This window comes from Heterodontus francisci, chromosome 2 (assembly GCF_036365525.1).
Source record: "Heterodontus francisci isolate sHetFra1 chromosome 2, sHetFra1.hap1, whole genome shotgun sequence".
NCBI classification, from domain to species: domain Eukaryota; kingdom Metazoa; phylum Chordata; class Chondrichthyes; order Heterodontiformes; family Heterodontidae; genus Heterodontus; species Heterodontus francisci.
In genome coordinates this window covers 188,113,829-188,141,692 of record NC_090372.1, presented here as the reverse complement: position 1 = coordinate 188,141,692, position 27,864 = coordinate 188,113,829, and the positions used below count along the sequence as shown (strand labels likewise).

The window sequence follows — 27,864 nt, the reverse complement described above, 5'->3', positions numbered from 1 at the left end:
GACTATGCTAACATACGCCTGGCTGGCCTCCCAGGTTCTACCCTCTATAAACTTGAGCTCATTGAAAATTCTGCTGCCCATATCTGAGCTCACACCAAATCCCATTCATCCATCACCCCGTGCTCACTGACCTAAACTGGTTCCCAGTTAGACAATACCTCAATTTTATAATTTTCATCCTTTTCGCATCCCTCCAAGGTCTTGCCCCTGCCTAACTCTGTAATCTCCTGCAGCTCCACGTAGAGATATCTGCACTCCTCTAATTCTGGCCTCTTAAGCACCCCAGATTTTAATTACTCCGCTATTGTTAGTCATGCCTTCAATTGCCTGGGCCGTAAGCTGTGGAATTCCATCCCTACACCTTTCTGCCTTTCTACCTCACTTACCTCCTTTAAGACACTTCCTAAAACCTACCTCTTTGACCAACCTTTTAGTCATCTGCCCTAATATCTCCTTATATGGCTCAGAATCTTATTTTGTTTTATAATGCCTCTGTTAAAAGTGCAACATGTTGTTGTTGTATGAAAGCACTTGCACATCTGAGCCAGAAGATCTAGAGTTCAAGTCCCACTACAGGACTTGAGCATATAACCTAGATAGACACTTTAGTGCAGTAGGAAGGGAGTACTGAATTGTCAAGTGTCAGGAACATGTGCTATGCCTAATGATGATTTTTTAATCCATTGGCTGGAAACTTGAATTAAAATTTTAAGAAAGATGACTGCTAGCAGCTAAAATGGCCATCAAAATTTGCATCAAAATCCCCAACATTCCAATGCATTGAGAGGTAGTCAGATTTTCTGGCCAGTCCCTTGCAGAACAATGACTTGGGAAGTCTGGAGTGCATCACCTGGCCAGTCTCCATTAATAGGACATTTAAAGACGAACACTTGGGACATTAAACTGGTGGTGTTGAACCATTTCAAGGAAATCACTTGAACAATGGGACCCTGATTGAGAGAAGGGAATTCCTAGACATGAACTAATTCATTTGCAAGAGGGAATACACACTGAGCTATCATATGACAAGCCCATCATTGCTGCAGACAGAGACCCCATGAAGGAAACCATCTGCATTGTTGTTCTCCAGGAAAACCCCGAATCTGCTGGCCACCTCTACAAGCCAGAAACCTCAGGACTACCGAATTCAGCCAGAAGAAAATGAGTTATCAAACTCCACAGACTGTATACCCCTTTTTATTGCTCCGGAGTCTTAATCTGGCCAATTTATCCTTCCCCACTCTGTAACCTATTTATTTGTGTGTGTGAAAATTGGAGCATAGCTTATTATTTTACATAGATCGGTTTAAGTATAATACAGGTAACCTCTATCTTTGTTAAACTCAAGAAAACCTGTCTGATTGGTTCTTTTATGATCACAGCACATAAACAGTACTCACTGAATTGGCAAGCACATTCACATAAAAAAAATAAACATTGAGGTCAAACAAGGGGATGGACAAGAGGGGAGCCCTTCGACCCTTCCTCACCTGATCATAACATCAAGGTACAGTCTTTTGAACAAGATTTTAAATTGAGGCTCAAGCTGCATGTTCAAATTAACAGTGTTGAAAATCCCATGGCACTTTTTTAAGTTTGCCCAGAGTCCCGGCTAACATTTGTCTCTTAAACATCACCAAAAACAGGTTTTCTTGTCATTCATCTCTGCTATTTGTAAGTTGATAAGAGCAAGTTGCCTGCAAGCAAAAACACAGGAATTATGCTTTAAAAAATTTGCTGGCTGTGAGGTGCTTTGAGACGTCATGAGGATGTGAGAAAGGTGCTATATAAATAAACGCCTTCTTTATTTCTTGGAAGAAAATCATTGAAAACATTAATATCTCCAGGTGAAATCAATGGGAAAAAAATGGTTGGGTTACATTTTATTTAAGTTTCCAGGCAGCTCACTAACAAGGACTACCCCGACCAACAACTTGTTCGAGTGGCCCCCGGGAGGACTATCAGTACATAACCTGTTTGATGTTGTTTGCTTACACTTTCAACCTTCCTTTGTTTAACACAAAAGGACAGCTACATTTCCAAAGTTAGAGCTCTAGTCTGTCCCCAAGGTGACAATGGGTTGGCGGTGATCCTGTGGACACGAGCAGGATGCACTGAGGAAAGTGGCTGACCCAGAACCTAAATGCACCTGGACTTTGAAAAAATTGCACTTACTAAATAAAAACACTTTGAAATGGAAAAGACCATCTTGAGCCTGCCCCTACTTCAGCTTGCACCTCACACTCTGCAAGCAGGTCTGTCTGTCCATTCCCCCTGGACTGGGCGGCGTTCGCGCGGAAATTCCACCTACGACTGGGGAGAGCAATAAAGCGGAAGAAATGGTTGAGGCCGACTGGGACGCAACCTAACTTGGAAAGCGCTCTCAGCCCGCCCCTTCTCTGTTCATCCGCGCCGTCTGATTGGTGCGGTTTGGGGAATGGCTGCTCGCCCATAGGCTTAACCTGGCTGTCACTCTCTGCGCTCTTGACGGCACAATGGGTGGTTGTCAGGTTGGGTTGAGAGGTGGGAGGGGGTGGCAGCAGCGCTGAAGCCGGCAGTGGAGCGTGAGAATCAGGAGTCTCAGCAGGAGGAACATCTGGGCTCAGCGCACATACAGCACACCCGCTGTCCTGTAAATACCACCCACACGCACACACTTTTTATTTGACAACGGTTTCCTTTTTAAGTTTTATTTTCTAATTTTAAAATAAATGCAAGAATGGATCCATCCAGTGAAGACATGTCGCAGACGGACAAGAAATTCTTGGAGAATCTCTCAGGAAGCGGCAAAGCCATCGGCGTCCTGACCAGCGGAGGGGATGCGCAAGGTAAAAAGATACAGGAGGGGAGAGTTGTTGTGGCTGAGGAGTGAAGCATCTCGCAGACCTTTAGGCTCCCCCGGGATCACAATCATTGTGATTGGAAATGTTTATTTTTTTTAAAAAGTGTTCGTATGTTTTAAAAGCTGTGGATAAACCCAGCCACCCCGCTCGGTGAATGGAAAGAGAGAGAGAGAGCTGCATTTCCTCATCTTGCATGCTCCGGACCGCATTGCGTTGCTTTCGCTTCTGGAGTCTTTTACATCCACCTTTTTATCATCCTGAAAACTTTCCTATTTTTCTGGTTTTTTCCCCCCCCTTTGAAAAACATCCTTTCAGCATGAGTTGATATGTTTGAAAAAGAACATTGCAGCCAGGTACATGATACCCTGGCAACATGTCCGTGACCGTCTTTTTATATAGAGAAGATTTAGAGAAATCTGATTAGATTTACTGTCGATTTTTTTTGAAAGAAACGTTAGTAATAAGTGTTTTTTTAAAATTTACTCTGCTGGTTGTGTATTTGCGGGTTTAGATGTTGCTCAAGCTCCATTTCAGTCCCGTTGGTTTGAAGATGCTGTGATACGGAAGAGCAGTGTACGTGCTCCACACCATGCCACTGCGGGTCGGAGTTTCTGCGTCAATCTCCGGGGAGGGGTTACTGAGGAGTGTTAAGGGCGGCCGGTCACTTTATCCCCTTCAAATCTAAATTCCAACAAAACTTCTTAAGGCAACATCCCCGTGGACCTCAGTTCAGTGGCGTCTGAGGGTGTGGATCAATCATTCATGATGCTGTCGGGCTGCATCAAGTGAACTTCTCCTTCAACTCCACGCACTTCCTTCAAGTAAAAGGTGTCGCTATGGGTACCTGCTTGGGTCCTAGTTATGCCTGTCTTTTTGTGGGATATGTCGAGCATTCTTTGTTCCAGTCCTACTCAGGCCCCCTCCCCCAACTCTTTTTCCGGTACATTGATGACTGTATCGGTGCTGTTTCCTGCTCCCGCCCCGAACTAGAAAACTTTATCAACTTTGCTTTCAATTTCCACCCTTCTCTCACCTTTACATGGTCCATCTCTGACACTTCCCTTCCCTTCCTCGACTTCTCTGTCTCCATCTCTGGGGATAGGTTGTCTACCAATATCCATTATAAGCCCACCGACTCCCACAGCTACCTCGACTACACTTCTTCACACCCTACCTCCTGTAAGGACTCCATTCCATTCTCCCAGTTTCTCCGTCTCCGACGCATCTGCTCTGATGATGCTACCTTCCATGACGGTGCTTCTGATATGACCTTTTTCCTCAACCGAGGATGTCCCCCCACTGTGGTTGACAGGGCCCTCAACCGTGTCCGACCCCTTCCCCTCCCTCCCAGAACCTTGACAGGGTTCCCCTTGTCCTCACTTTTCATCCCACCAGCCTCCATATCCAAAGGATCATCCTCCGCCATTTTCGCCACCTCCAGCGTGATGCCACTACCAGTCGCATCTTCCCCTCCCTTCCCCTGTCAGCATTCCGAAGGGATCGTTCCCTCCGCGACACCCTGGTCCACTCCTCCATTACCCCCACCACTTCGTCCCCGTCCCACGGCACCTTCCCCTGCAATCGCAGGAGGTGTAATACCTGCCCATTTACCTCCTCTCTCCTCACTATCCCAGGCCCCAAACACTCCTTTCAGGTGAAGCAGCGATTTACTTGTACTTCTTTCAATGTAGTATACTGTATTCGCTGCTGACAGTGTGGTCTCCTCTACATTGGGGAGACCAAGCGCAGACTGGGTGACCGCTTTGCGGAACATCTCCGCTCAGTCCGCAAGCAGGACCCTGAGCTTCCGGTTGCTTGCCATTTCAACACTCCCCCCTGCTCTCATGCTCACATCTCTGTCCTGGGATTGCTGCAGTGTTCCAGTGAACATCAACGCAAGCTCGAGGAACAGCATCTCATCTACCGATTAGGCACACTTCAGCCTGCCGTACTGAACATTGAGTTCAATAATTTCAGAGCATGACAGCCCCCCATTTTACTTTCATTTTTAGTTATTTTTTCTTCCTTTTTTTTACATTCTTTTTTACATTTTTTACAAACTTTTTTTGCATTTATTTCATTTCATCTTAGTTTGTTCAGTTTGCTTACCCACTTTTTTCAGGTTTTTTTTCAGGTTTGCACTTGCTGCTGTTCAATATTCAGTGTACTTACACGTAATCTGGACTAATGCTTTGTCTTTCAACACACCATTAACATATTGTTTGCCTTTGCTCCGTGACCTTTTGGTCAGCTATGTGGCCTGGTCCAATCTGCACCTTCTCCTTTGTTATCTCTTGCCCCACCCCCACTTCACTTGCTTATAATCTGTGACTTTTCTAATATTTGTCAGTTCCGAAGAAGGGTCACTGACCCGAAACGTTAACTCTGCTTCTCTTTTCACAGATGCTGCCAGACCTGCTGAGTGATTCCAGCATTTCTTGTTTTTGTTTCAGATTTCCAGCATCCACAGTATTTTGCTTTTGTTCTTTTATTCCGGATGGTTTACCCCCTTCTCTCTGCAGTGTTACTACCAGCATCTTTTATTTGCCATACGGGTCTCCTTTTTCCTTCTCTAGTTTATTTACGTGGTCGTACTTGTCCAGACGCCAATTAATCTCACCCGTCTTTATTGCAAAGGGGTGACCTTGGAGTTTATCGCTTTCATCAGTGGTGAGAATATTGTAACCATTATGTGAACACCTTGAAAGGCTCTCATTTTTCCACAAACAGACAATTTAATGAAAGGTTTCCTGCTCGAGTGTCTTGTGAAAAATTCATTATTTAAAAGCAACAAATATATGTTTAGGCAATTAACAGTTACTCTCTGTTGAGTTCTTAAAGGCAAACATATTTATGAATATCTTTGAAGCAGATGGAACTATGCTGTAATGGTACCCATTTGGCTAAGGCCAAAGATTTCACTTTGGCACCTGAGAGTAAGGAGAGAAAAGTTGTTCAAGTTTCCCACTTCTTCTGAGCATATCCAGGTATCCCTTCAGAAAGATTGTATATGCCTGAGTACTGGGTAAATCGGAATCAGGAATAGCTGTTAAACAACCTGCTGACATTTCGGCCCCTGCCCGAGCAGGGTTTGGAGGCAGGCAGGGCTGAAAGTTTGGCGTGCCAGTTCCCCAGCTCCATCCCACTTCCGGGCCATTTATACAGAGGCAGGATCAGGGCCAGCAGGGCTACCTGCCCGCATGTAGCGGGTAGCTGATTGGCCTTGTTAAGGGCCTAATTAAGTCCAATTAAAGGAGGCCAGTTTAGATGCCTTGAGGTGGGCACTCGGTTGTAGACCCAAGGGATCAGCGCTCCAGGCAGGCCTAGAGGCCCTCCCGGTGTCTGTGCAGATGTTCCCCCTTCCCTTCCACAGTCGTGGCCTGGCTGCTGAATTTCTTTTTTAAATAAAGATTTTAAAAAGTTGGAGAGAGGATACCTCCATGTTGATGTGCCCCTTACTTGCCTTCCACGGCAGCCGCTGCTCCTTTCCAGCTGGACGGCATCTGGCCCTCCAACTTCAACAGCCCGCCCATTATCCTTAATTGGACAGAGACCCTGTCTCCAGGTCAATTAAGGGAAGCCCTGGGAAAAATCCCAATGAGTGACTGTTTCCCCCGGGGCGGGCTTGAGACCTGGAAACAGTCCCAACTTTTGTTTCCCGCACCCGGAGCCAAAATTCAGCCCTGCTGTCTGGACTTGTACATAAAACGTGGCCACAGGGGTGAGGTGCTAGAGGCTGACAATATCTATGAAACTGTGGTACAGATTATCTTCGGGAGAGCAATGAAGATTCTTGTGGTAGCGGGGAATTCTACTTTTCTGGTCACTGAGTTGAAATAATCGCGAATGGAATAGATAGCTGTTTAAATTAGTACAATTAATTTTAGTCGGGGAAAACCAGGAAGTTAGGAAATTTCACTCTTGTCTCCGAGTCACAATATCATGATCAAACAACAAAAGAGGGTGCATGATGCATGTCAGGTAAATTCTTCAAGTGAGAACCAGGCTAGACACATTAAGTTGAGAGGGGAGGTGAAGAGGAAAATAGACTGGCGAAGAGGGACCATGAGAATAGAATGGCAGTCAATATAAAAGTGAACCCAGAAATCTTCCACCAGCATGTAATTAGTAAGAGATGGAATGGGGCCTATTAGGGACAAAGAGAGAATATATGCTTGGAGGTACAGGTCAAGGTTAGAATACTTAATGAGTACTCTGTATCAGTATTTACTAAGGAAGTGGCATCTGACAAAATATCGGTCGAAGCGGAGAGAGTAGAGGCAATGGATAGGGTAAAAATTCAGAGGGAGCAGGTACTGAAAAGGCTGGTTATGCTTAGTATAGATAAGTTACCTGGTCTGGATAGCTTGCATCCCAGATTGTTAAAGGTTGTGGGGGTGGAGATAGCAGAAGGACTTGCCATAATCTTCCAATCTTCCCTAGGTGTGGGCAGAGGATTGGAGATTGGCAAATGTGACACCCTTATTCAAGAAAGTGTGTAAGGACAGTCCTAGTAACTACAGACCAGTTAGTTTAACATCAGTGTGGGTAAGGTTTTAGAAACGATAATCAGGGACAAAAATCAACAGTCACTTGGAGAGATTTGAGTTAATTAAGGATAGCCAGCATAGATTTGTAAAAGGCAGATCATGCTTGACTAATCTGATTTATTTCTTTTTGTTGAAGTAACTGAGAAGGATGATGAAGGAAATGTGGTGGATGTTGTCTATATGGATTTTTATAAAGTGTTTGATAAAGTACCACATAAAAGGATGGCTATCAAAATTGAGGCTCATGGAATAGGAGGGTCAGTGTCCAATTGGATAAAAAATTGGCTTAAGGACACAAAACAGTGAGTTGTGGTAAATGGTTATTTTTCAGACTACAGGATGGTAGACAGTGTGTTCCCCAAGGCTCAGAGCTGGGACCACTGTTTTTTTGCTATATATAAATGACATGGGAATACAGAGCATAATTTCAAAATTTGCCGATGATACCAAACGTGGAGGAATGGTAAACAATGAGGATGATACTAATTGACTGCAACAGGATATAGGCTAGCAGAATAGGCAGACAAGTGGTAGATGACACATTTTGGCAGAAGGGATAGGGTGAAGGAATATAGACTTATTGACGCAGTTCTAAAGAGTGTGCAGGAACAGAGGGGACCTGGGGTGCAGTGCATGAATCTTTGAAGGTGGCAGGACATATTGAGAGAGCAAAGCATATGGGATCTTGGGCTTCATAAATAGAGGCATAGAGTGCAAAAGCAGGGGAGTTATGCTGAACCATTTATAAAGCTCTGGCTAGGCCCCAACTAGAGTATTGTATCTGGTTCTGGTCACCACACTTTAGGAAAGATGTGAGGGTGTTTGAGAGGGTACAGAAGAGATTTACCAGAATGGTTCCAGGGATGTTAGTTACAAGCTCAGGTTGGAAAAGCTGGGGCTGTTCTCCCTGGAGCAAAGGAGATTGAGGGAAGATTTGATTGAGGTGTACAAGATTATGACAGGTTTAGATAAGTTAGACAAGGAAAAACTGTTCCCATTAACTGATGGTGCAAGGACTATGGGATGTAGATTGAAGAGTTTGGGCAAGAGGTGCAGGGGAAATGTGAGGAAGAACCTTTTTTATGCAGCGAGTGGTAATGACCTGAAACTCGCTGCCCACGAGGGTGGTGGAAGCAGAGACAATCAGTGATTTTAAAAGGAAGTTGGATGGGCCCTTGAAGAAAATAAACTTGCAGAACTATGGGGATCAAATGGGGGAGTGGGACTGACTGGATTGCTCCATGGAGAGCCGGCATGGACTCAATGGGTTGAATGGTCTCTTATGCCGTACATGACTCTATGACTCATGGCTTCAAGGTGCACTCCAGGACTTGTCAGCCAAGATTCCATACTTATCAGTGCTGTACTGAGGGAATGGTGCACTGTGTGAGGTGCCAACGTTGATAAGATATTAAACTCCATGTCAGGTAGACGAAAAAGATCCTATGTCACTATTTCGAAGAAGAGAGTGGAAGGTCTCTCTGGTGTCCTGGCTAACATTTATTCCTCAACCAACATCACCATAACTATATAATTGGACATTTATCTCATTGCTGTTTGTGGAATCTTGCTGTGCACAAATTGGCTGCTGTATTTCCCTTCATTACAACTGTGACTATACTTCAAATGTAATTAATTGGTTATGAAGCACTTTGAGATGTGAATGGCACTCGACATGCAAGTCCTTTCTTTCACCTCTGGGATTTGGGTCTGTATTAAGTCCTTATTATTGGGACACAGGACTCATCTCTGCTAGTTCTAAGAGTCCTATATGAAATCAGTTTTGACAGTGTTGTTACAAGGGCATGGGAACACAGAACTGCCTTAATTTGTTACTGAATCGCTATTCTCTCAGAGACACCCCAACATGGGCTGCTGTGAGAAATTGAAATGTGATGCTGCTTTAGTAGGATGTTTACTTTTGAATTTGGAGCTGAGTCACATTAGGGTGGTGGAGAGAGTTGTACTTTGCAGCCAGCTGCACTGTGTACTAAATGAATTTAATCAAATAAATTATGACTGTGTGGCTAATGTAACATTCAATGAAAATGAAACACTACTGATAATGCAGTGGAAAACAGAACACTGTAAAACTTAACAGTATTTTCTCTAAGTTAAAGCTCTGATTATTGATTCTCTTGCCTTTTGCTGGTGTGGTTCACTAAATACTTTTGAATTTTAAGTCAAGCATATTCTTTTGAAAGAGAGTGAAATGAGGTTTTGCTGTGGTCTAATATAATGGCACTATTAAACTCTATAGCATATGTATGTATTTTGGAACACGAGCAGAAATCTTGATTCCTTTCCTAAAAGGTTGCTACCATTATAAAACACCAGATATTTGCACATTCTGTTGGTCCATAATTATTGTAATAGATTATTTTCTTTCAGCAGTGAAGTGTGATCCATTTCAGATCCATATTGTCATCACTACAGTGAAGTCATTGCTTTGATGTGCATACCCTGATGCATTTGTTTCCAGGCCTCTCTGGAAGAGCTACTTCTGAATCGCTTATTAGGAAGTGCATAGTACTTGTCTAAATTTGGACACATGCTATGCTGGTGGATGTGTACTGAATGTGCCAACATTCATGTGCACTAAAGGGAATATCTTTCATCTGTTGATTGATGCATTCTTTTCTTTTATACATTTGGATTTTTTCATTTTTTGACGGCAAAGGGACAGTTTATCTGCATCAGCCAGCTTTCCTTAGATGAAGACATAGTCTGGCACCTTGTTTCTGGGTCTCTGCCAGAGTGGCGCAGTGGGCGGCACAGTGGCGCAGTGGTTAGCACCGCAGCCTCACAGCTCCAGCGACCCGGGTGCAATTCTGGGTACTGCCTGTGTGGAGTTTGCAAGTTCTCCCTGTGTCTGCGTGTGTTTCCTCCGGGTGCTCCGGTTTCCTCCCACATGCCAAAAGACTTGCAGGTTGATAGGTAAATTGGCCATTATAAATTGCCCCTAGTATAGGTAGGTGGTAGGGAAATATAGGGACAGGTGGGGATGTTGTAGGAATATGTAATTCGAGTAGGATTAGTATAAATGGGTGGTTGATGGTCGGCACGGACTCGGTGGGCCGAAGGGCCTGTTTCAGTGCTGTATCTCTAACTAACTAACTAACTAGCTCGTATTGAATCAGTCTTTATGGTGGGCATATGTGCTGCATGGGTTGACTCATAATATTTAAGTGTGGGATAAAAAACAGTCACTTGGCTGATCAAGCCTATTCCCGCCACAAACTTTATATAATTTTCCCTATTCTCAATTCTCTCTTCCCCCAACCACCTACTTAGTCTTGTGTGTTAGTCAACCAACCACAGAAAATGGTTAAGAAGTTAAAAACTTATTGTTTTCTCCCTGATTGTAGGGAGACTGAGGCAAGCTGCAGAATAGTAATTGAGCTCGGAAGCCTATGAGTAACTCTGACTGGTGTTACGATCTGGTGAGAAAGGAGGTCTAGGCTTCCCTGTCAGCCTTCACCTGGTCTTAGCGTAACAGGGTTTTATTTTAAACACACTGTGTTTTTAGTTCCCCCTTGGTGAATCCTTGTTCACTGCTTTCCAATTATAAGGCAAAGAAACCAGCACAAACGGGTTTTCTTAGGTTTAAAGAAGAAAGGTTGAAATTTATTAAACTTAAACTCTAATTCGGTTAACGCTTACGGATACACGACGTGCCCATGCTAGCATGCATACGCGATACACACATGCAGATAGAGACAGAGCAGAACAGAAGAAATAAAGTGGAAAAGCTTGAGGCAATCTCTGAAGAGGGTTTATTGTTACGGATCTTCGAGCTCACTGTAGAGTCCTTAATTGTAGGTAGATCTTGATTTTCGTTGGGGCTCAGTATTCTTCTTAAACCTTGTTCGCTGTAGGAGACATTTCTCTCTTGGGGTTCATATGCCTTCAGTGGATTTGGAGTTCCGTGAGAAAGAGATGGGAGCAGACAGGAGAGGCTGCGGTGAGCCAGCCAGGAGAGGTCTTTTCAGTCCAGGAGCAAACAAACACTCCGAGTTCAAACTGTTTGTACAATTCAGAAAAACCCAGGTTGCCAAGCAGGTTAGTCATGTGACTAGCTGGTCTGACCACATCTGTTTGTGGATTCTCTGGTCCTAACCGACCCTGGAATGACTCTTCTTATACACAATACCTGGTTCTCAAAGGCCGTTGTGGGTTAAATTGGAGCAGGGAATAGCCCCTTTGTCCTTCCAAGCACTGGCTGTTAGTATGCAAATGTCTTTCCAGCCAAGGGCCTGGTGACTTCTTTTTTAAACAAGTCCTTTCTTCACTTCAATAGTTTTCAAATCAATGTTTATATGACAAAATTAATGTGCCTCAGTCATGGCAGGTGGGGGTGGTGGGAGGTTCTGCATGAAACTGGTTGTATTCCACAGCGATTTATCCTTGGTTCAAAAATACTTTAGAAGTCTTGATACATAGAGAGCTTGATATTTTATGTCTATCCTTATAACCTTTTATTTCTATCCTTAAGCCCATATTTATGCAATTATTGAAAAAATATGGTTAATAATAACTATTCTGGAAATTTGTCCTGCATATCTATGGGGAGAAAATATATTTTGATCTTTAGTCTTGCTTGAGACCCACATGTATTCATGATGTTTTGTTTCTGTGATTATGGCCCAAGTTAGCGAATGGCCACATCATTTGAGCTGAAAATAAGGTTAATAAGGTCAATTCTTAGATCTCTGTTCTGAAGTGGGACTAAAAGTCTCCAGATCTTCTTGGTCACCCTCTTCTATGAATGCAAGTCAGTGCATTAATGAGCAGGATTTTATTCTGCTGTTGGGGAGGGAACAGCAGCAGGGGTGGGGAGCGGGTGGAGGGGTGGGGGCACACACAATGGCAAGGGGTGGAGTGCGTGACGGTGTCCTGGCTCTCTGCTATTTTGTCTGGAGCGGGGAAGGCCGAGGACGGTCTTCCCACATCAGGCCAATTGAGGCACTTAAGTGACCAATTAATGACCACTTAAGGATAGCCTCCTGCCTCCACTCCCATTTAATGGAAGACGGAGGGGCCTGCCACCGGGTGGAGGACTCCTGACAGGCAGGTAGGTGTGTCCCTCCTTTTGGGGGCTATCCGTGGACCCAGAGGGCGGCCCCACCACTCCCGCCTCCCCGGCAAGATCCCCACCCCCCCATCATCACCAACCCTTCCTCCGCCCTTCGCTAGGGTGTCCCTGACCCCACTTACCTGCATCCCGGGATCTCTGACATCTTGTTCACTGAAGGCCTCCTGCAATACTGGCAGTGGCTACCATTCCCGGTCACACTGCTGGTACAGAACAGCTGCCAACTCTCCAAATGACCAACAGCTCTGGAGGTGGGAGCATGTCCCTTAAGGGGACAGCGCCCCTGACGATGGCCAGTTAATTGGCTACCCACTGTGGAAAAATGTACCAGGGGTTCGACGAAGGGCTGAGGCTGGGTGTCCTCCACCTACTGGACCGTCGTCGGGACTGCTGTCGCTGGGATAAAATCCCGGCCAATGCTTTTTTGAAGTTGAGGCATGTAAAATTGCGCACAGTATTTTATAGCTTTTTGACAACACTACAGTTGAAAAGCTGAACTGAGTCATTGGGTGAGAGGTCTGACTTGTGTTGAAATAGGTCCAATTTTGGATCTCGGGCCTATTTAAATGCTGCCAGCAAGCAGCAGGAGCCAAACAAGTTCCCTGCTGTAACTCATCGGTTGTGGGAGGACAGGAACCCAGCCAATTCATGCGCCAAAGCTGGCTGACAGGTCGGATCTGGTGAGGAGGTAAGGTGATCGTAGTGGGTGGGGCTTTGAATGGACGGCAGCTGTCCAAAGGTTGTTTTGTGGGCCCAGAAAGAGCAATTCTCTCCTGGGTCCACCAAAATAAAAGCCCCAAATTTCTTGTTTTTTTTTAAATGAGTGGCCTCTAGCAGTTCCTTTCAGGCCCATTACACCTAGGACTGGGCAGACCAGAGTTTTGTAATTGGGGTCCGACAGCAGGCATAGCATCCTGAATCACATATTTAGCAGCCTCTTGCTTGTTTCAGTGTGTGGGTTAGGAACATCGGAGCAGGAGTAGGCCATTCAGCCCATCGAGCCTGCCCTGCCATTCAATACGATCATGGCTGATCATCCACTTCAATGCCTTTTTCCCACACTATCTTGATAACCCCTTTTCCTTATTTTCAAATCCCTCCTTGGCCTCAGCCTTCCCTCTCTCTGCATTCTTGCAATTCTGGCCTCTTGTGCATCCCTGATTTTAGATGCTCCATCATTGGTGACTATCCTTTCAGCCTCCTGGGCCCATGCACTGGAATTCCCTACCAAAACCTCTCCATTTTGCTTTCCTCGTTGTTCGATCATTTGCAGGCCCACCTGAATATTACATCAGGTAGGTTTCGCGTGTCAAAGGGGCAGGAAATGTTGCCTGACCCTGATTTTTCAACGAGCATCAATTGCTTTTGTGCAGGAGAGTGTTCCACACTTCTCCCACCCTTAGCTTGAAATAGTATTTCCCAACTTCTCTCCTGAATGGCCTGACTCTGATTTTAAGGTAATGTTCCCCTTGTCCTAGATTTATTTTGTACCAGACCACCACATTTGAGTGATCTGAGGACATGTCTTTGGACTTCCATTGTTCCTAGCTCTCGGTATTTAAAAAAAAAACACGTATCTATCATTTTTTGGTCCAACCTGAATGACCTCACACTTAGCTGTAATGAATTCAACAGTGAGTTGAATTTCTCTTCAATTTTGTGTTGCAATGCAACATGTTGCAGCTTCATCCTTGGGTGAACACATGTCGACAACAGCTTCACATTGACTGTTTCCAATGTGGTCAATAGTTGCACCCAAATGTTTCTCTTTCCACTTATTTGCCCATATTTAGAGAAGTGTTTTTTTTCCTCTATTTTATGATTTCCCTACCCACCTCCAGAAGAAAGATCTCAAAAGATCAGAATATTGGTTGTCAGAGAACTAAAATATTGCTGAGTTATGCTACCTATGTTTCTTTCATTTGTTTCTGACTTTCTTTTATGTGATTTTATTCTTAATTATGTTTGTTATTTAATGTGTTTTGTTTCCCTTTAAAGGAACCAGAAAATGGATTTGAACTAAATTACATTTTACTAATTCAGTACTGATATCCATTTTTAATAACTACTTTATTATACCCTGTATACTTTCCATCATAAAGACCGCGACTTCAACCTGTCTAATATCGCCCATCTCACTCATCCAGACCTTTGTTACCTCAAGACTCAACTATTTGAGTCAAACTCCCACTTTCCATGCTCCATAATCTTGAGCTCATCCAAAATTCAAGCTTAGAGTCATAGAGGTATACAGCACAGAAACAGGCCCTTCGGCCCACCGTGTCCGCGCCTGCCATCAAGCCTATCTATTCTAATTCCATTTTCCAGCACTTGGTCCGTAGCCTTGTATGCTATGGCGTTTCAAGTGCTCATCTAAATACTTCTTAAATGTTGTGAGGGTTCCTGCCTCTACCACCCCTTCAGGCAGTGTGTTCCAGATGCCAACCACCCTCTGGCTGAATTTGTTTTCCTCAAATCCCCTCTAAAACTCCTGCCCCTTACCTTAAATCTATGCTCCCTGGTTATTGACACCTTCGCTAAGAGAAAAAGTTTCTTCCTATCTATCTATGCCCCTCATAATTTTTTATACCTCAATCATGTCCTCCCTCAGCCTTCTGTGCTCTAAGGAAAACTAACCCTATCGTATCCAGTCTGCCTTCATAGCTGAAATGCTCCAGCCCAGGCAACATCCTGGTGAATCTCCTCTGCACCCTTTCCAATGCAATCACATCCTTCCGATAGTGCGGCGACCAGAACTGTACACAGTACTCCCGCTGTGGTCTAACGAGTGTTTTGTACAGCTCCATCATAACCTCCCTGCTCTTATATTCTATGCCTCGGCTAATAAAGGCAAGTATCCTATATGCCTTCCTAACCATCTTATCTACCTGTGCTGCTGCCTTCAGTGATCTATGGACAAGTACACCAAGGTCCTTCTGCCCCTTTGTACTTTGTAGGGTCCTACCATCCATTGTATATTCCCTTGCCTTGTTAGTCCTCCCAAAATACATCACCTCACACTTCTCAGGATTAAATTCCATTTGCCACTGCTCTGCCCATCTTACCAGCCCATCTATATCGTCCTGTAATCTAAGGCTTTCCTCCTCACTATTTACGACATCACCAATTTTCATGTCATCTGCGAACTTACTGATCATACCTCCTATATTCACATCTAAATCATTAATGTACACTACAAACAGCAAAGGTCCCAGCATCAATCCCTGCGGCACACCACTGGTCACAGGCTTCCAATCACAAAAACAACCCTTAACCATCACCCTCTGCTTCCTGCCACTAAGCCAATCTTGGATCCAATTTGCCAAATTGCCCTGGATCCGATGGGCTCTTACCTTCTTAACCAATCTCCCATGCGGGGCCTTATCAAAAGCCTTACTGAAGTCCACGTAGACTACATCAACTGCTTTACCCTCATCTACACACCTAGTCACCGCCTCAAAAAATTCAGTCAAATTTGTTAGACATGATCTCCCCCGGCAAAGCCATGCTGACTATCCTTGATTGATCCCTGCCTCCCCAAGTGGAGATTGATCCTGTCCCTCAGAATTTTTTCCAGTAGTTTCCCTACCACTGATGTTAGACTCAGTGGCCTGTAATTACCTGGTTTATTCCTACTACCCTTCTTGAATAATGGTACCACATTCGCTGTCCTCCAGTCCTCTGGCACTTCTTTGAAAATTTGTGTCAGAGCCCCTGCAATTTCCTCCCTTGCCTCACATAGCAGCCTGGGATACCTCTCATCTGGGCCTGGGGATTTATCTACTTTTAAGCCTGCTAAAACTGCTAATACCGCCTCCCTTTCAATGCACCAAGTCCCGTCCACCCATCACCCTTGTGCTTCCTGACCTACATTGGCTCCTGTCTCATTAGTGCCACGATTTTGAAATTTTCATCCTTGTGTTCAAATCCGTCTAATGTCTTGCCTCTCCCTATCTTTATGACCTCCTCAGGCCTACAACCTTTTGGAATCTCTTGTGTTCCTTCAATTCTGGCATCTTGCACATCCCCGATTTCCATCTCTCCACCATTAGCGGTAGTGCTTTCAGCTGCCTAGCCCCTAAGATCTGGAATTCTCTCCCTAAATCCTTCTGCCTCTCTACCTCTCTCTCCTCTAAGACAATACCTGAAATAGCGTCTTTGATCAAGCTTTTGACCATCTATTTGAATATCTCTCTATATGGTCCGGTGTCAAATTTCATCTGATAACATTCCTGTGAAGTCGCTTAGGACATTTTACCACATTAAAGGTGCTATATAAATGCAAGTTGCTGTTTACAATGCATAGATGCACTAACCAGGTCTTAATGGACATAGAATCTATTCAAACCAGAACTTTGAATGCCAAAGTGGAGAAAGGCTTCATGTGAACAGCAGTTGAACATGCGGGTCAGTCTGTCCTAAGAGAATCATTACATTGCAATTTGTCATGTAAATGAAATTTTCTGTTAATGTACTGCAAGCTATTTACCATAAAAACAACACAGTCCAGATTATGTAGGGAAGGAAAGATGGAAAGTAGTTTATGTTTGATAAGCCCCTTAGGCCCCCTTACCCATGAGCCCTTTGAGTCTGCTCTCACTGTTCTCTTGCATACTAAAAATAGCTACATAATCCTTCTTGCTGAACAATTTCCATGATTAGAGTCCCTTGTTTGGGTCAGTATTCTTTTGTTGGTGGCTTTCCATACTTTAGGCTCTTGAAATGTGCATGGGAGAGTCAAAGGAACCAGAATTCCCACTAAAATAAAGGGGGGCGGATTTTGCAGGAGGGCTTGATAGTGAACTGTCAGTGCTCACCTTCATTACCCGTCTGATACTGCCTGCAACTTCAGAATGTCGGGCATGCGTGGATTAGTGCGGATATTCTGAAATTATAATCTGTCACTCAGGGCTCCAACACAGGTTGTGCTGTGGACCCACAGGCTGTACGCCATGGCCTCTCAACCACAGAGCCAGCAATCATTGAGATCAGCGAGAATTTCAACTTTCCTGTCCCTACATCACCCAATTTGAAACTCCTTGAACAAGGCACATCTTGTTAATCAGGTGTAACTGGGTTTTTAACGGTGATGTGATTGATAAAATTTGGTGAGCAACTGAACTGGCCCTGAAAATGTAATTTTGTAATCGTGGAGTGCTGTTAAATGATTGATTAGTATATTTTTTAAATAATTTTTTAACAAGGTTTTTCAGGATGTCTCAGCTTCTTCCTTCATGTCTCTGTCTCAAACTTTAATTTGCCTATGCAAACATTTTTATTTTAATGCATTTTGTTTCCTGTTTGTCGGTAAAAATCCTTTAATGTGATTGGCTTGTTGGGCTGATTTTTATTTTTGTTATTCATTCATGGGATGTGGGCGTTGCTGGCCAGGCCAGCATTTATTGCCCATCCCTAATTGCCCTTGAGAAGGTGGTGGTGAGCTGCCTTCTTGAACCAGTGTAGTCCATGTGAGGTCAGTACACCCACAGTTCTGTTAGGAAGGCAGTTCCAGGATTTTGACCCAGCGACAGTGAAGGAACTGCAATATAGTTCCAAGTCAGGATGGTGTGTGATTTGGAGGGGAACTTGCAGGTGGTGGTGTTCCCATGCATTTGCTGCCTTTGTCCTTCTAGTTGGTAGAGGTCGCAGGTTTGGAAGGTGCTGCCTAAGGAGCCTTGATGCGTTTCTGCAGTGCATCTTGTAGATGGTACACACTGCTGCCACTGTGCGCCAGTGGTGGAGGGAGTGAATGTTTGTGAATGGGGTGCCAATCAAGCAGGCTGCTTTGTCCTGGATGGTGTCAAGTTTCTTGAGTGTTGTTGGAGCTGCACCCATCCAGGCAAATGGAGAGAATTCCATTCCCTGACTTGTGCCTTGTAGATGGTGGACAAGCTTTGGGGAGTCCGGAGGTGAGTTACTCACCTCAGGAGTCCTAGCCTCTGACCTGCTCTTGTAGGCACGGTATTTATATGGCTAACCCAGTTCAGTTTCTGGTCAATGATAGTCCCTGGGATGGTGATAGTGGGGGATTCAGCAATGGTAATGTCATTGAATGTCAAGGGGTGATGGTTAGAGTCTTTCTTGTTGGAGATGATCATTGCCTGGCAATTGTGTGGCGTGAATGTTACTTGCCACTTATCAGCCCAAGTCTGGATATTGTCCAGGTCTTGCTGCATTTCTATCCAGACTGCTTCAGTATGTGAGGAGTCGCGAATGGTGCTGAACATTGTGTAATCATCAGCGAACATCCCCACTTCTGACCTTATGATTGAAGGAAGGCCATTAATGAAGCAGTTGAAGATAGTTGGGCCTAGGACACTACCCTGAGGAACTCCTGCAATGATGTCCTGGAGCTGAGATGATTGACCTCCAACAACCACGACCATCTTCCTTTGCGCTAGGTATGACTCCAACCAGCTGAGAGTTTTCCCCCTGATTCCCATTGAGTTCAGTTTTGCTAGGGCTCCTTGATGCCATACTCGGTCAAATGCTGGCTTGATGTCAAGGGCAGTCACTCTCACCTCACCTCTTGAGTTCAGCTGTTTTGTTTATGTTTGAACCAAGGCTGTAATGAGGTCAGGAGCTGAGTGGCCCTGGCAGAACCCAAACTGAGTGTCACTGAGCTGGTTATTGCTGAGCAAGTGCCACTTGATGGCACTGTTGATGACACCTTCCATCAATTTACTGATGATTGAGAGTAGACTGATGGGGCGGTAATTGGCCGGGTTGGACTTGTCCTGCTTTTTGTGTACAGGACATACCTGGGCAATTTTCCGTATTGCCAGGCAGATGCCAGTGTTGTAGCTGTACTGGAACAGCTTGGCTAGGGGCATGGCAAGTTCTGGAGCACAGGTCTTCAGTACTATTGTCGGATGTCTGATGACATCACTCCAGCTCTACGCTGTGAATTCCCAATAAAGAACACTACAATCAGTTGCAGTACCACTGCAAGGCGATGGAGGTGAAATTCTCCCAGCGAGACGTACTTCGTGGTCAGCGGCGAGCTCCCTTGCATCGCCACATCACAAACTCCAGGCCATTAACACATTTTCATCCCTTCTGTATCATCTATCTATCTTGGCAGGGTTGCATTCTACTCCCAGAGTTCAGATAAAATGTATGAATCACAAGACTATCTATTCTCGTCTCTACCCTTACCTTGACATGTAAGATTGATGTGAAACAATTTATAACTCACTCAGAAGTGTCGATTCTGTAGGGTGGCAACAATATTTTTGCATTTTATTTGGGGTGGTACAAGCAGCTGATTCTGACCTGCTGGTCTACAAATCTAAATGGATGGGGTGGGGAGATAGAGAATGGATAAAATAAAGTGGCATTTTCTGAATTTGTCACATGCTCCTCCTATTTTCATGTAACTTTTATTTTTTTAATGCTGGTCATTATCCTTAATATTTCCCTTCCTTTACTAGTTCTTCACATTGGTAATTTGCCATAAATACATACAAAAATAATAAATTGGACTATTCTTTTCTTACCACCCGCTCTCCTGAGTTACAGTTCATGCATTCGTTTGTGTCGTCTTGACTTTTGGAGAATATATTTGCCGGCCCCAAACTAAATATAGTGGTAGCAGGAATTCAAGCTAATGGAAAAAATGTGACCCCTACTTATCATCTGCTTGTAGCCATTCATTTGTTAACAGCTGAAGCAGAACTACTCTAATTAAACCCTAATGGATAAGAAAGGTTGCACGCAACAGAAGTTTTACTGTGGTTGCAGTTGTCTTTACGAGGGAAGCCAAGAGATAAACGGTCACTAACATGTAAATAAAAGCTCTGCATGTGAATGGGTTTGAGATTATTGCCATTCGATTACCTTAGAGGCATTTCTTCTTGCAGGGTGATCTAATTCTCATCAAGTGCATGAACTGGTGCAGCCTTGTCACCGTGAACCAAATTTGGACAGACCTCACTCACCAAATTGAGTGATACCATTAGACTGCTCAACATTCTAGTCACATTCAAAGGATTTTCACAGACACTCACCAATGTCGAGAGCTGAGAAAGTACCAAGCCAGTTTTGCCTCCATTTCAGCAATCGATTTGATATTTATCCACCACCCCTTCAGCTGGAAAGAAAAATGACAAACAATTCGCATATGATTTCCTTATCCCTCCTCCCTTCCTCCATTAGTGCTTTAAGCCTGCAAATCTCTGTTCTGATGTCAGTGTAAAAATATTTTCTTGGATCCACTCATTTGAACCCTTCTGATTAATCGCTACAACTTTTCTGAATGACTCATATATGAATGCAGATTTGTGTAGTGTTCTTTAGTTGATCATGCAACTTGGAATATATTTTGTGTATGAAGAGATTCTGTCATATCTCAACAATGAAGATGAAAAATGTATTAATCTAAACCTAAAAGCATACAAGTGTTATTTGAGACATTACTAAATTCAACATACTTTCAGTGTTAAGTACTGCAGTGACAGGCTCACCAACATGAGAAAATAGTGAAACAGATAATTCTAAATGCAGTATTTTGAGGTGGGTGTAGCAGCAATTGTGCAATAATCTTTTAACCAATAACTGTATTGAGGCCACTTTTCCTATAACTCAATCCACTAATCTGACTCAACTTTCAGCATGAATGTTCAGAACACCAGTGCCACATTACAACAAATGACTACACTTCAAATGTACTTATTTGACTGTAAAGCACTTTGATGTTATGAAAGCACTAGATGAGTGTGAGTCTTTATTTTGTCATTGTCCCCTTGGACTTCTGTGGTTTATTTTCTGCAGATAAAGAACATTACTCTGAATTGTGATACCTGGAAATTGTTGTACAAAGTTGTTTAAAATGTGTTGTGAAGTGATGTATTTTGGAACAAAGAATGAGGAGAGACAATATAAGCTAAATGGTGCAGTTTGAAAGGAAATGTTGGCAGGACCAATTTTGTTGGTGGGTCAGTAATTTTGTTTTGTGGCAAAGTGATGCTTCCATTGGGATTTCTTGGAAGTTGATCATAAGCGGACACTTGACTGATAATCCCCTCTGTGGTTTGAGCTAAGGTGTTTGAGCTGTTCATCTGTGATTCAGTGGTAGCACTCTGCCTCTGAGTCAGAAGATTGAGTTCAAGCTGCATTCCAGATAGTTGAGTGTGGAATCTAGACTGACCCTTCAGTGCAGTCCTGAGGGGCTGCTGCATCAGTGGGGGTGCCACTTTTCATATGAGACATTAAAATGATGCCCTGTCTGCCCCCTCAGGTAAATATGAAAGATCCTGGGACACTACTCCCCATTGGCCTGGCCAACATTTATCACTCGGCTAACCGCACTAAAACAGATGATCTGGTCATTATCTCATTGCTGTTTGTGGGACCTTGCTGTGCACAAACTGGCTACCATGCTTCCTACACTACAACAGTGATTACACTTCAGAAGTATTTCATTGGCTATAAGAATGTACTGAGGTCATGACAAGCACTATACTGAGTCTTCCTGACATTGTGAAAGGTTCTATATATGATAAATACAAGTGTTTTCTTTCTCTTCTATAATTGGCCTGTATGCCTCATATCGATATTTGCTTATGAAACAAAATTGCTATCAGATTGAATAATCTTTGGCTGCACTTTTTTTATGTCTCGGTCACACATGTGTTAAACTTCCAACATTTACTGTCAAGGCTCATGCATGATGAATGACCATTTGGACATAATACAGGCAATCAGTGCCCTTGGAACAGAACCCCATTATGAGTTCTCACCTTCAGGAGAGGACGCCAAAGGATAGTAATGAAACCAAGAGTCACAGCAGAAGAAAAATACACTATGCAGTCTTCTTCTTATGCCTCCTTATCTCGAGAGACAATGGGTAAGCGCCTGGAGGTGGTCAGTGGTGTGTGGAGCAGCGCCTGGAGTGGCTATAAAGGCCAATTCTAGAGTGACAGGCTCTTCCACTGGTGCTGCAGAAAAATTTGTTTGTCGGGGCTGTTACACAGTTGGCTCTCCCCTTGCGCTTCTGGCTTTTTTCCTGCCAACTGATAAGTCTCTTCGACTTGCCACACTTTAGCCCCGCCTTTATGGCTGCCCGCCAGCTCTGGCGGAGTAATGAAACCAAGAGTCACAGCAGAAGAAAAATACACTCTGCAGTAAATACACTAAATTATAGAGTAGACAAACATAGGCCTGCCTGCCATTGAATGACTGGAGAACACAAATCAATGTAATAACTCTGAGTGTTTCCTAGATCACTGCTGCTAGAATAATACATGATTCTGTTAGCTTCTATTTTTTAAATAAATAATTCTTCTGCCATTTAGATTTCTACTAGGAAGATTAAAGGGCTTAATAAAATAAGTTCAGTTTCAGAAGTGTACGGAATGTCTACACTCTTGTTTGTATTACACTGATGAAAATGACTGACTTAAATCAGATATTTAAAGCTGTAACTATTCTTTTTGTATTGTGTTGTGCAAGGGCCACATCAGGTTACAATGCTGGATAGTTTCAGTAAAGATGTATTGGCAATTTTGTGCACTGACAGCATGACTAAAGCATTAGTTTTGGGTGTTTATAATTAGTGTCTTCTATCAAAAGAATTATTTAGTCCATCCACCATGAGTGTACTGTGTATATCCTGGAGTAAGAGGATTGTTGCTTAAGCTACTTTTATTTAAAAAGAAGTAGTAGATGGTAGATCTTTCATTTCGCAGCACGTAAGGCAAAATAGATGAATTGAGTTGAAACATGAGATGAATTGTATTTTTGTGTAGAGAACATCCAAATCTCCCTTTCAGTTGCCTTGGAAATGTAAAATTCGGACAGTCCTTAACGACAAGCTTGAAATTGAGCAGTGCCTTGTCAGTGAATTCTAATGACATATTGGCCAGTTGGATCTAAGGCTGTTGCCTTAGGACTCTTGGATAGATGAGGGCTTTACTGGATTAAGTCCTGGGCTTATCACTTTAGCATTCATGTGCTCTGGTATGCAATAAGATTAATTTGAGTTGTAGCAAGTCAGGTTATTTAGACTAAGCATTTAATAAGAAAGATGGCACCAATTTCCTAAGTTCTATTGGGGATGGGCTGGGAGGTGGAGAATAGATCAAATTGATTCATTCGAATTTAGAAGAATCTTGAGCTTGTAAAAGTGCTTAGTCTTGCTAAAATTCAGAATACAGTAGGTGCTGTAGTAGTTACATTAGTGGACTAATAATCCAGAGAAAGTGAGTTCAAATCCCATCATGACAATTTGAGAATTTGAATTCAGTTTTAAAAAATCTGTAAAGAAAAATGCTGGCTTCAGTGATCATGGCCATGAAGTTGTCGTAAAGCCCTAAACTATTCGCCAATGTCCTTTTAGGGAAGGAAACCTGCTGTCCTTCCTTGGTCTGGCCTATGTGACTCTAGTCCCACACCAATGTGGTTGACTCTGAAGAGGACAAACAAGCCACTTAGTTGTCAAAGCTTGATACCAGTGGTTCTAGGAAAAGGCCCACTGTTCTTCAGGGCAACTCGGGGCAATAAATGCAGCCTTGTCAACGATGCCCACAACCAAAGAATTTTTATAAAGGCCTCTGACTCAGCAGCAGTGCTTAAAGTTCACAAGTGCCAAATATTGATCCAATTTTTGAGAGTAATTTTGAGGGAATTGTAGTTCTAATGCATATGGGCAACTATTAGCCTTTGTCTATGATGGATATGGTAGGAAAGTGCCCAGTCGGACATTCAAGTTAAATGTAATTGATACATTTTGTTTACTGGTGCTGGGCCAGTAACTTGTTCTTCCAGACTGGGTATGACATATATTGCTATTCAGCACTCTGTACTTAAATGTTGAAAGTATACAAAATATTTTTATGATGTCGCCAAAAGTGGGTAGTTGTTAGTTACTTACGTTTGAGTACAGTTTTAATTTTTGAAAATAGGGAAGGTAGCACTTGATTGTCTTATCCACAGTCACTACAATTGTGTTGAATTCTGTGTCATCTATGGAATTTATGTTTGTTCAGAGTGTCGTTGTCAAATGTAACTATTTCTATACAAGAACAGCAGACCTGAGTTCTAAATTCATTCGTGAGAGATGTGGATGGAGAGGGAAAAGAAAAGGCATTTCAGAAATTCTAGGAAGAGAACATTTCATTAAATTGGAAAGATAAGTTGTGCCAGGGGGATAGGGATGGAGGAGATAGGTGATTGTGTATTTGTTTAGTTTGATATTTGTTATTAAACTTTAAGTTTCTAACAACAAACCTGAACACAAGGTCATTTGATTAATAATTACATTTACTCTGTGAAGACACTAGAGAGATGGTGATTCAAAATATTACTTTAGTAAAGTTCTAAAATACTTTATTATGTCTCTCAAACATTCCAAATGTACTTCCCATGAAATTAATTACTTTGAAGTATAGGAACTTTGTTTCGTAGGTATATATGACAGTGATTTTGTGCATAGTAATATCTCATATACAGCAATAAACTGAATAGCCCCTTCTCGGTGGTGTTGGTTGAAGGATTTTGTTTTTATTCGTTTTTTATGGGGATGTGGGCATTGCTGGCCAGGCCATCCCTAATTGCCCTTGAGAAGGTGGTGGTGAGCTGCCCTCTTGAACCACTGCAGTCCATGTGGGGTAGGTACACCCACAGTGCTGTTAGGAAGGGAATTCCAGGATTTTGACCCAGCGACAGTGAAGGAACGGCGATGTAGTTCCAAGTCAGGATGGTGTGTGGCTTGGAGGGGACCTTGCAGGTGGTGGTGTTCCCATGCATTAGCTGCCCTTGTCCTTCTAGGTGGTCGACATCGCGGGTTTGAAAGGTACTGTTTAAGGAGCCTTAGTGCAATGCTGCAGTGCATCTTGTAGATGGTACACACTACTGCTGCTGTGTATTGGTGGTGGAGGGAGTGAATGGCACCCCGTCCACAAATAATCAAACAGGCTGCTTTGTCCTGGATGGTGTTGAGCTTCTTGAATGTTGTTAGAGCTGCACCCATCCAGGCAAGTGGAGAGTATTCCATCACACTCCTGACTTGTGCCTTGTAGATGATGGACAGGCTTTGGGGAGTCAGTAAGTGAGTTACTCGCCACAGGATTCCTAGCCTCTGACCTGCTCTTGTAGCCACGGTATTTATTTGGCCATTCCAGTTCAGTTTCTGGTCAATGGTAAGCCCCAGGATGTTGATAGTTATGTCCACATTGGCACTTTACACATAGATCAATGAAAAGGAAAATCGGGCAAGGTGTATATCGACAGTCGATCCGTAACTGCTCATTTTCTGCCTGTGTCCAAAGTGAAATTAACTGCTTTTGGAGCACTCCTTGCTGTCCTTCACATAGTGCTGTGGGATCCTTCACCCCAACTGAGCTAGCAGAAAATGTAGGTGGGGCCTTGGTTTAACATCTCATCCAAAGAACGACTTCTCCAACAATACAGTAATCCCTCATTACTGTACTGTCATTGTCAGCCTCAATTACATGGTCAAGCCCCTGGACTGGGAATTCAATCTGTAACATTTTGACTTTGAAGCCAGAGTACTACAACAAAGTCAAGCTGACAATAAGTATTAGGGAGCAAGTTGGAGCTTGACATTAACATGGAGATGGTTTGTTAGGAAATACAAAAGTCTTGCTCAGGAAATCATAAGATAATCATAAAAAAAATACTATGGGATCCAGTGAAATGCAGCAAGGTGGATACAAAATTGGCTCAGTGGCAGGAAACAAAGGGTAATTGTTGATGGCATTTTTAGCAACTGGAGGGCTGTTTCCAGTGATGTTCTGCAGGGCTCAGTACTGGGAGTCCTGCTTTTTGTGGTATAAATGATTTGGATGTAAATGTAGAGGGCATAATTAAGACATTTGCGGATGACACAAAGATTGGCCGTATGGTAGATAGCGAGAAGGATAGCGTAGGCTGCAGAAAGATATTGATGGTCTGGTCTGATGAGCAGAAAAGTGGCAAATGGAATTTTACCTGGAAAAGTGTGAGGTGATGCATTTGGGGAGGTCAAACAAGGCAAAGGAATTCACGATTAATGGGAAAATACGGAGAAGGGTAGAGGAAGTAAGGGACCTTGGAGTGCATGTCCACAGATCCCTGAAGGTAGCAGGACAGGCCGATAAGGTGGTTAAGAAGGCATATGGAATCCTTTCCGTTATTAGCCGAGGTATGGAATACAAGAGCAGGGAGGTTATGCTGGAACTGTATAACTCATTAGTTAGGCCACAACTTGAGTACTGTGTGCAGTTCTGGTCACCTCATTACAGAAAGGATGTAATTGCACTAGAGAGGGTACGGAGGAGATTTACGAAGATGTTGGCAGGACTGGAAAAATGCAGCTGTGAGGACAGATTGAATAGGTTGGGGTTGTTCTCCTTGGAACTGAGAAGGCTGAGGGGAAATCTGATTGAAATGTACAAAATGTTGAGGGTCCTGGATAGAGTGGAGGTGAAGGGTCTATTCACCTTAGCAGAGAGGTCAGTGACTTGGGGGCATAGATTTAAAATGATTGGTAGAAAAATTAGAGGGGAGATGAGAAAAAACATTTTCACCCAGACGGTGGTGATGGTCTGGAAGTCACTGCCTGAAAGGGTAGTTGAGGCAAAGACCCTCAACTCATTCAAAAGGAGTCTGGATATGCACCTCAAGTGCCGTAAGCTGCAGGGTTAAGCACCAAATGCAGGAAGGTGGGATTAGAATAGGTAGATCATTTTTTGGCTGGCACAGACACGATGGGCCGAGTGGCCTCTTTCTGTGCCTTAAACTTTCTATGATTTTATGATTGGGAAACATTTGTCAATTATAATTTATATTTTCCTGCAGTGTTGCTGTGAATATACTTGCATGCTCCAAAGTGTTGCTTGATCACTATACGCAGATAATACTTAAAATAATTTCAAAGAAATGAATACGTTTCTTCTTGCTATATGTACAATTCATATGGAACAAAGTGAATAAATAACTTGCTGTTTGTTTTCTAAAGTTTTTAAAATAAGTATTAATTTTCATTTTGTTACTGGTTATATTTCTAAATTTTACTAAGCTAAAATAATCTTGTTTGACAGGTTTCCTGCTAAACAAATCATGTTTAGTGAATACTTATTGTTGAAGTGTTTGAACATTTCAAAATATATATATTTGTGCAATAAGGATGTGAATGTGGTTTTGAGTTCATTTGCAATCCTAACTTTGAGAATTGATGAACACTACACAATATGTCCAAGTTCTTACTTCCTCAGATCTCAGATTTAGGTTTTGATGAAATTCAGTACAACTCTAAAGGGGTGCAGGAGCAAAGGGACCCGGGGGTATATGTGCATAAGTCATTGAAGCGGACAGGACAGGTTGAGAGAGCAGCTAATAAAGCATACAGCATCCCACTTTCTAATCGATATGGGAG

The 27,864-nt window shown here is 43.2% G+C and overlaps 1 protein-coding gene across 2 annotated transcripts in view; it reads left to right on the top strand.

Moving 5' to 3' along the window:
* The first annotated feature begins 2,515 nt into the window (after positions 1–2,515).
* The window catches only part of LOC137349379 (ATP-dependent 6-phosphofructokinase, platelet type-like), a 154,488-nt gene continuing 129,139 nt past the window's right edge, over positions 2,516–27,864 (top strand). Inside the window, exon 1 of one of the 2 annotated variants that reach the window (XM_068014901.1) lies at positions 2,516–2,828. In XM_068014901.1, the coding sequence (XP_067871002.1) occupies positions 2,720–2,828 (109 nt within the window). In that variant the 5' untranslated portion in view covers positions 2,516–2,719. The remainder of the gene's footprint in view (positions 2,829–27,864) is intronic. The other variant, XM_068014890.1, reaches the window with a different exon arrangement.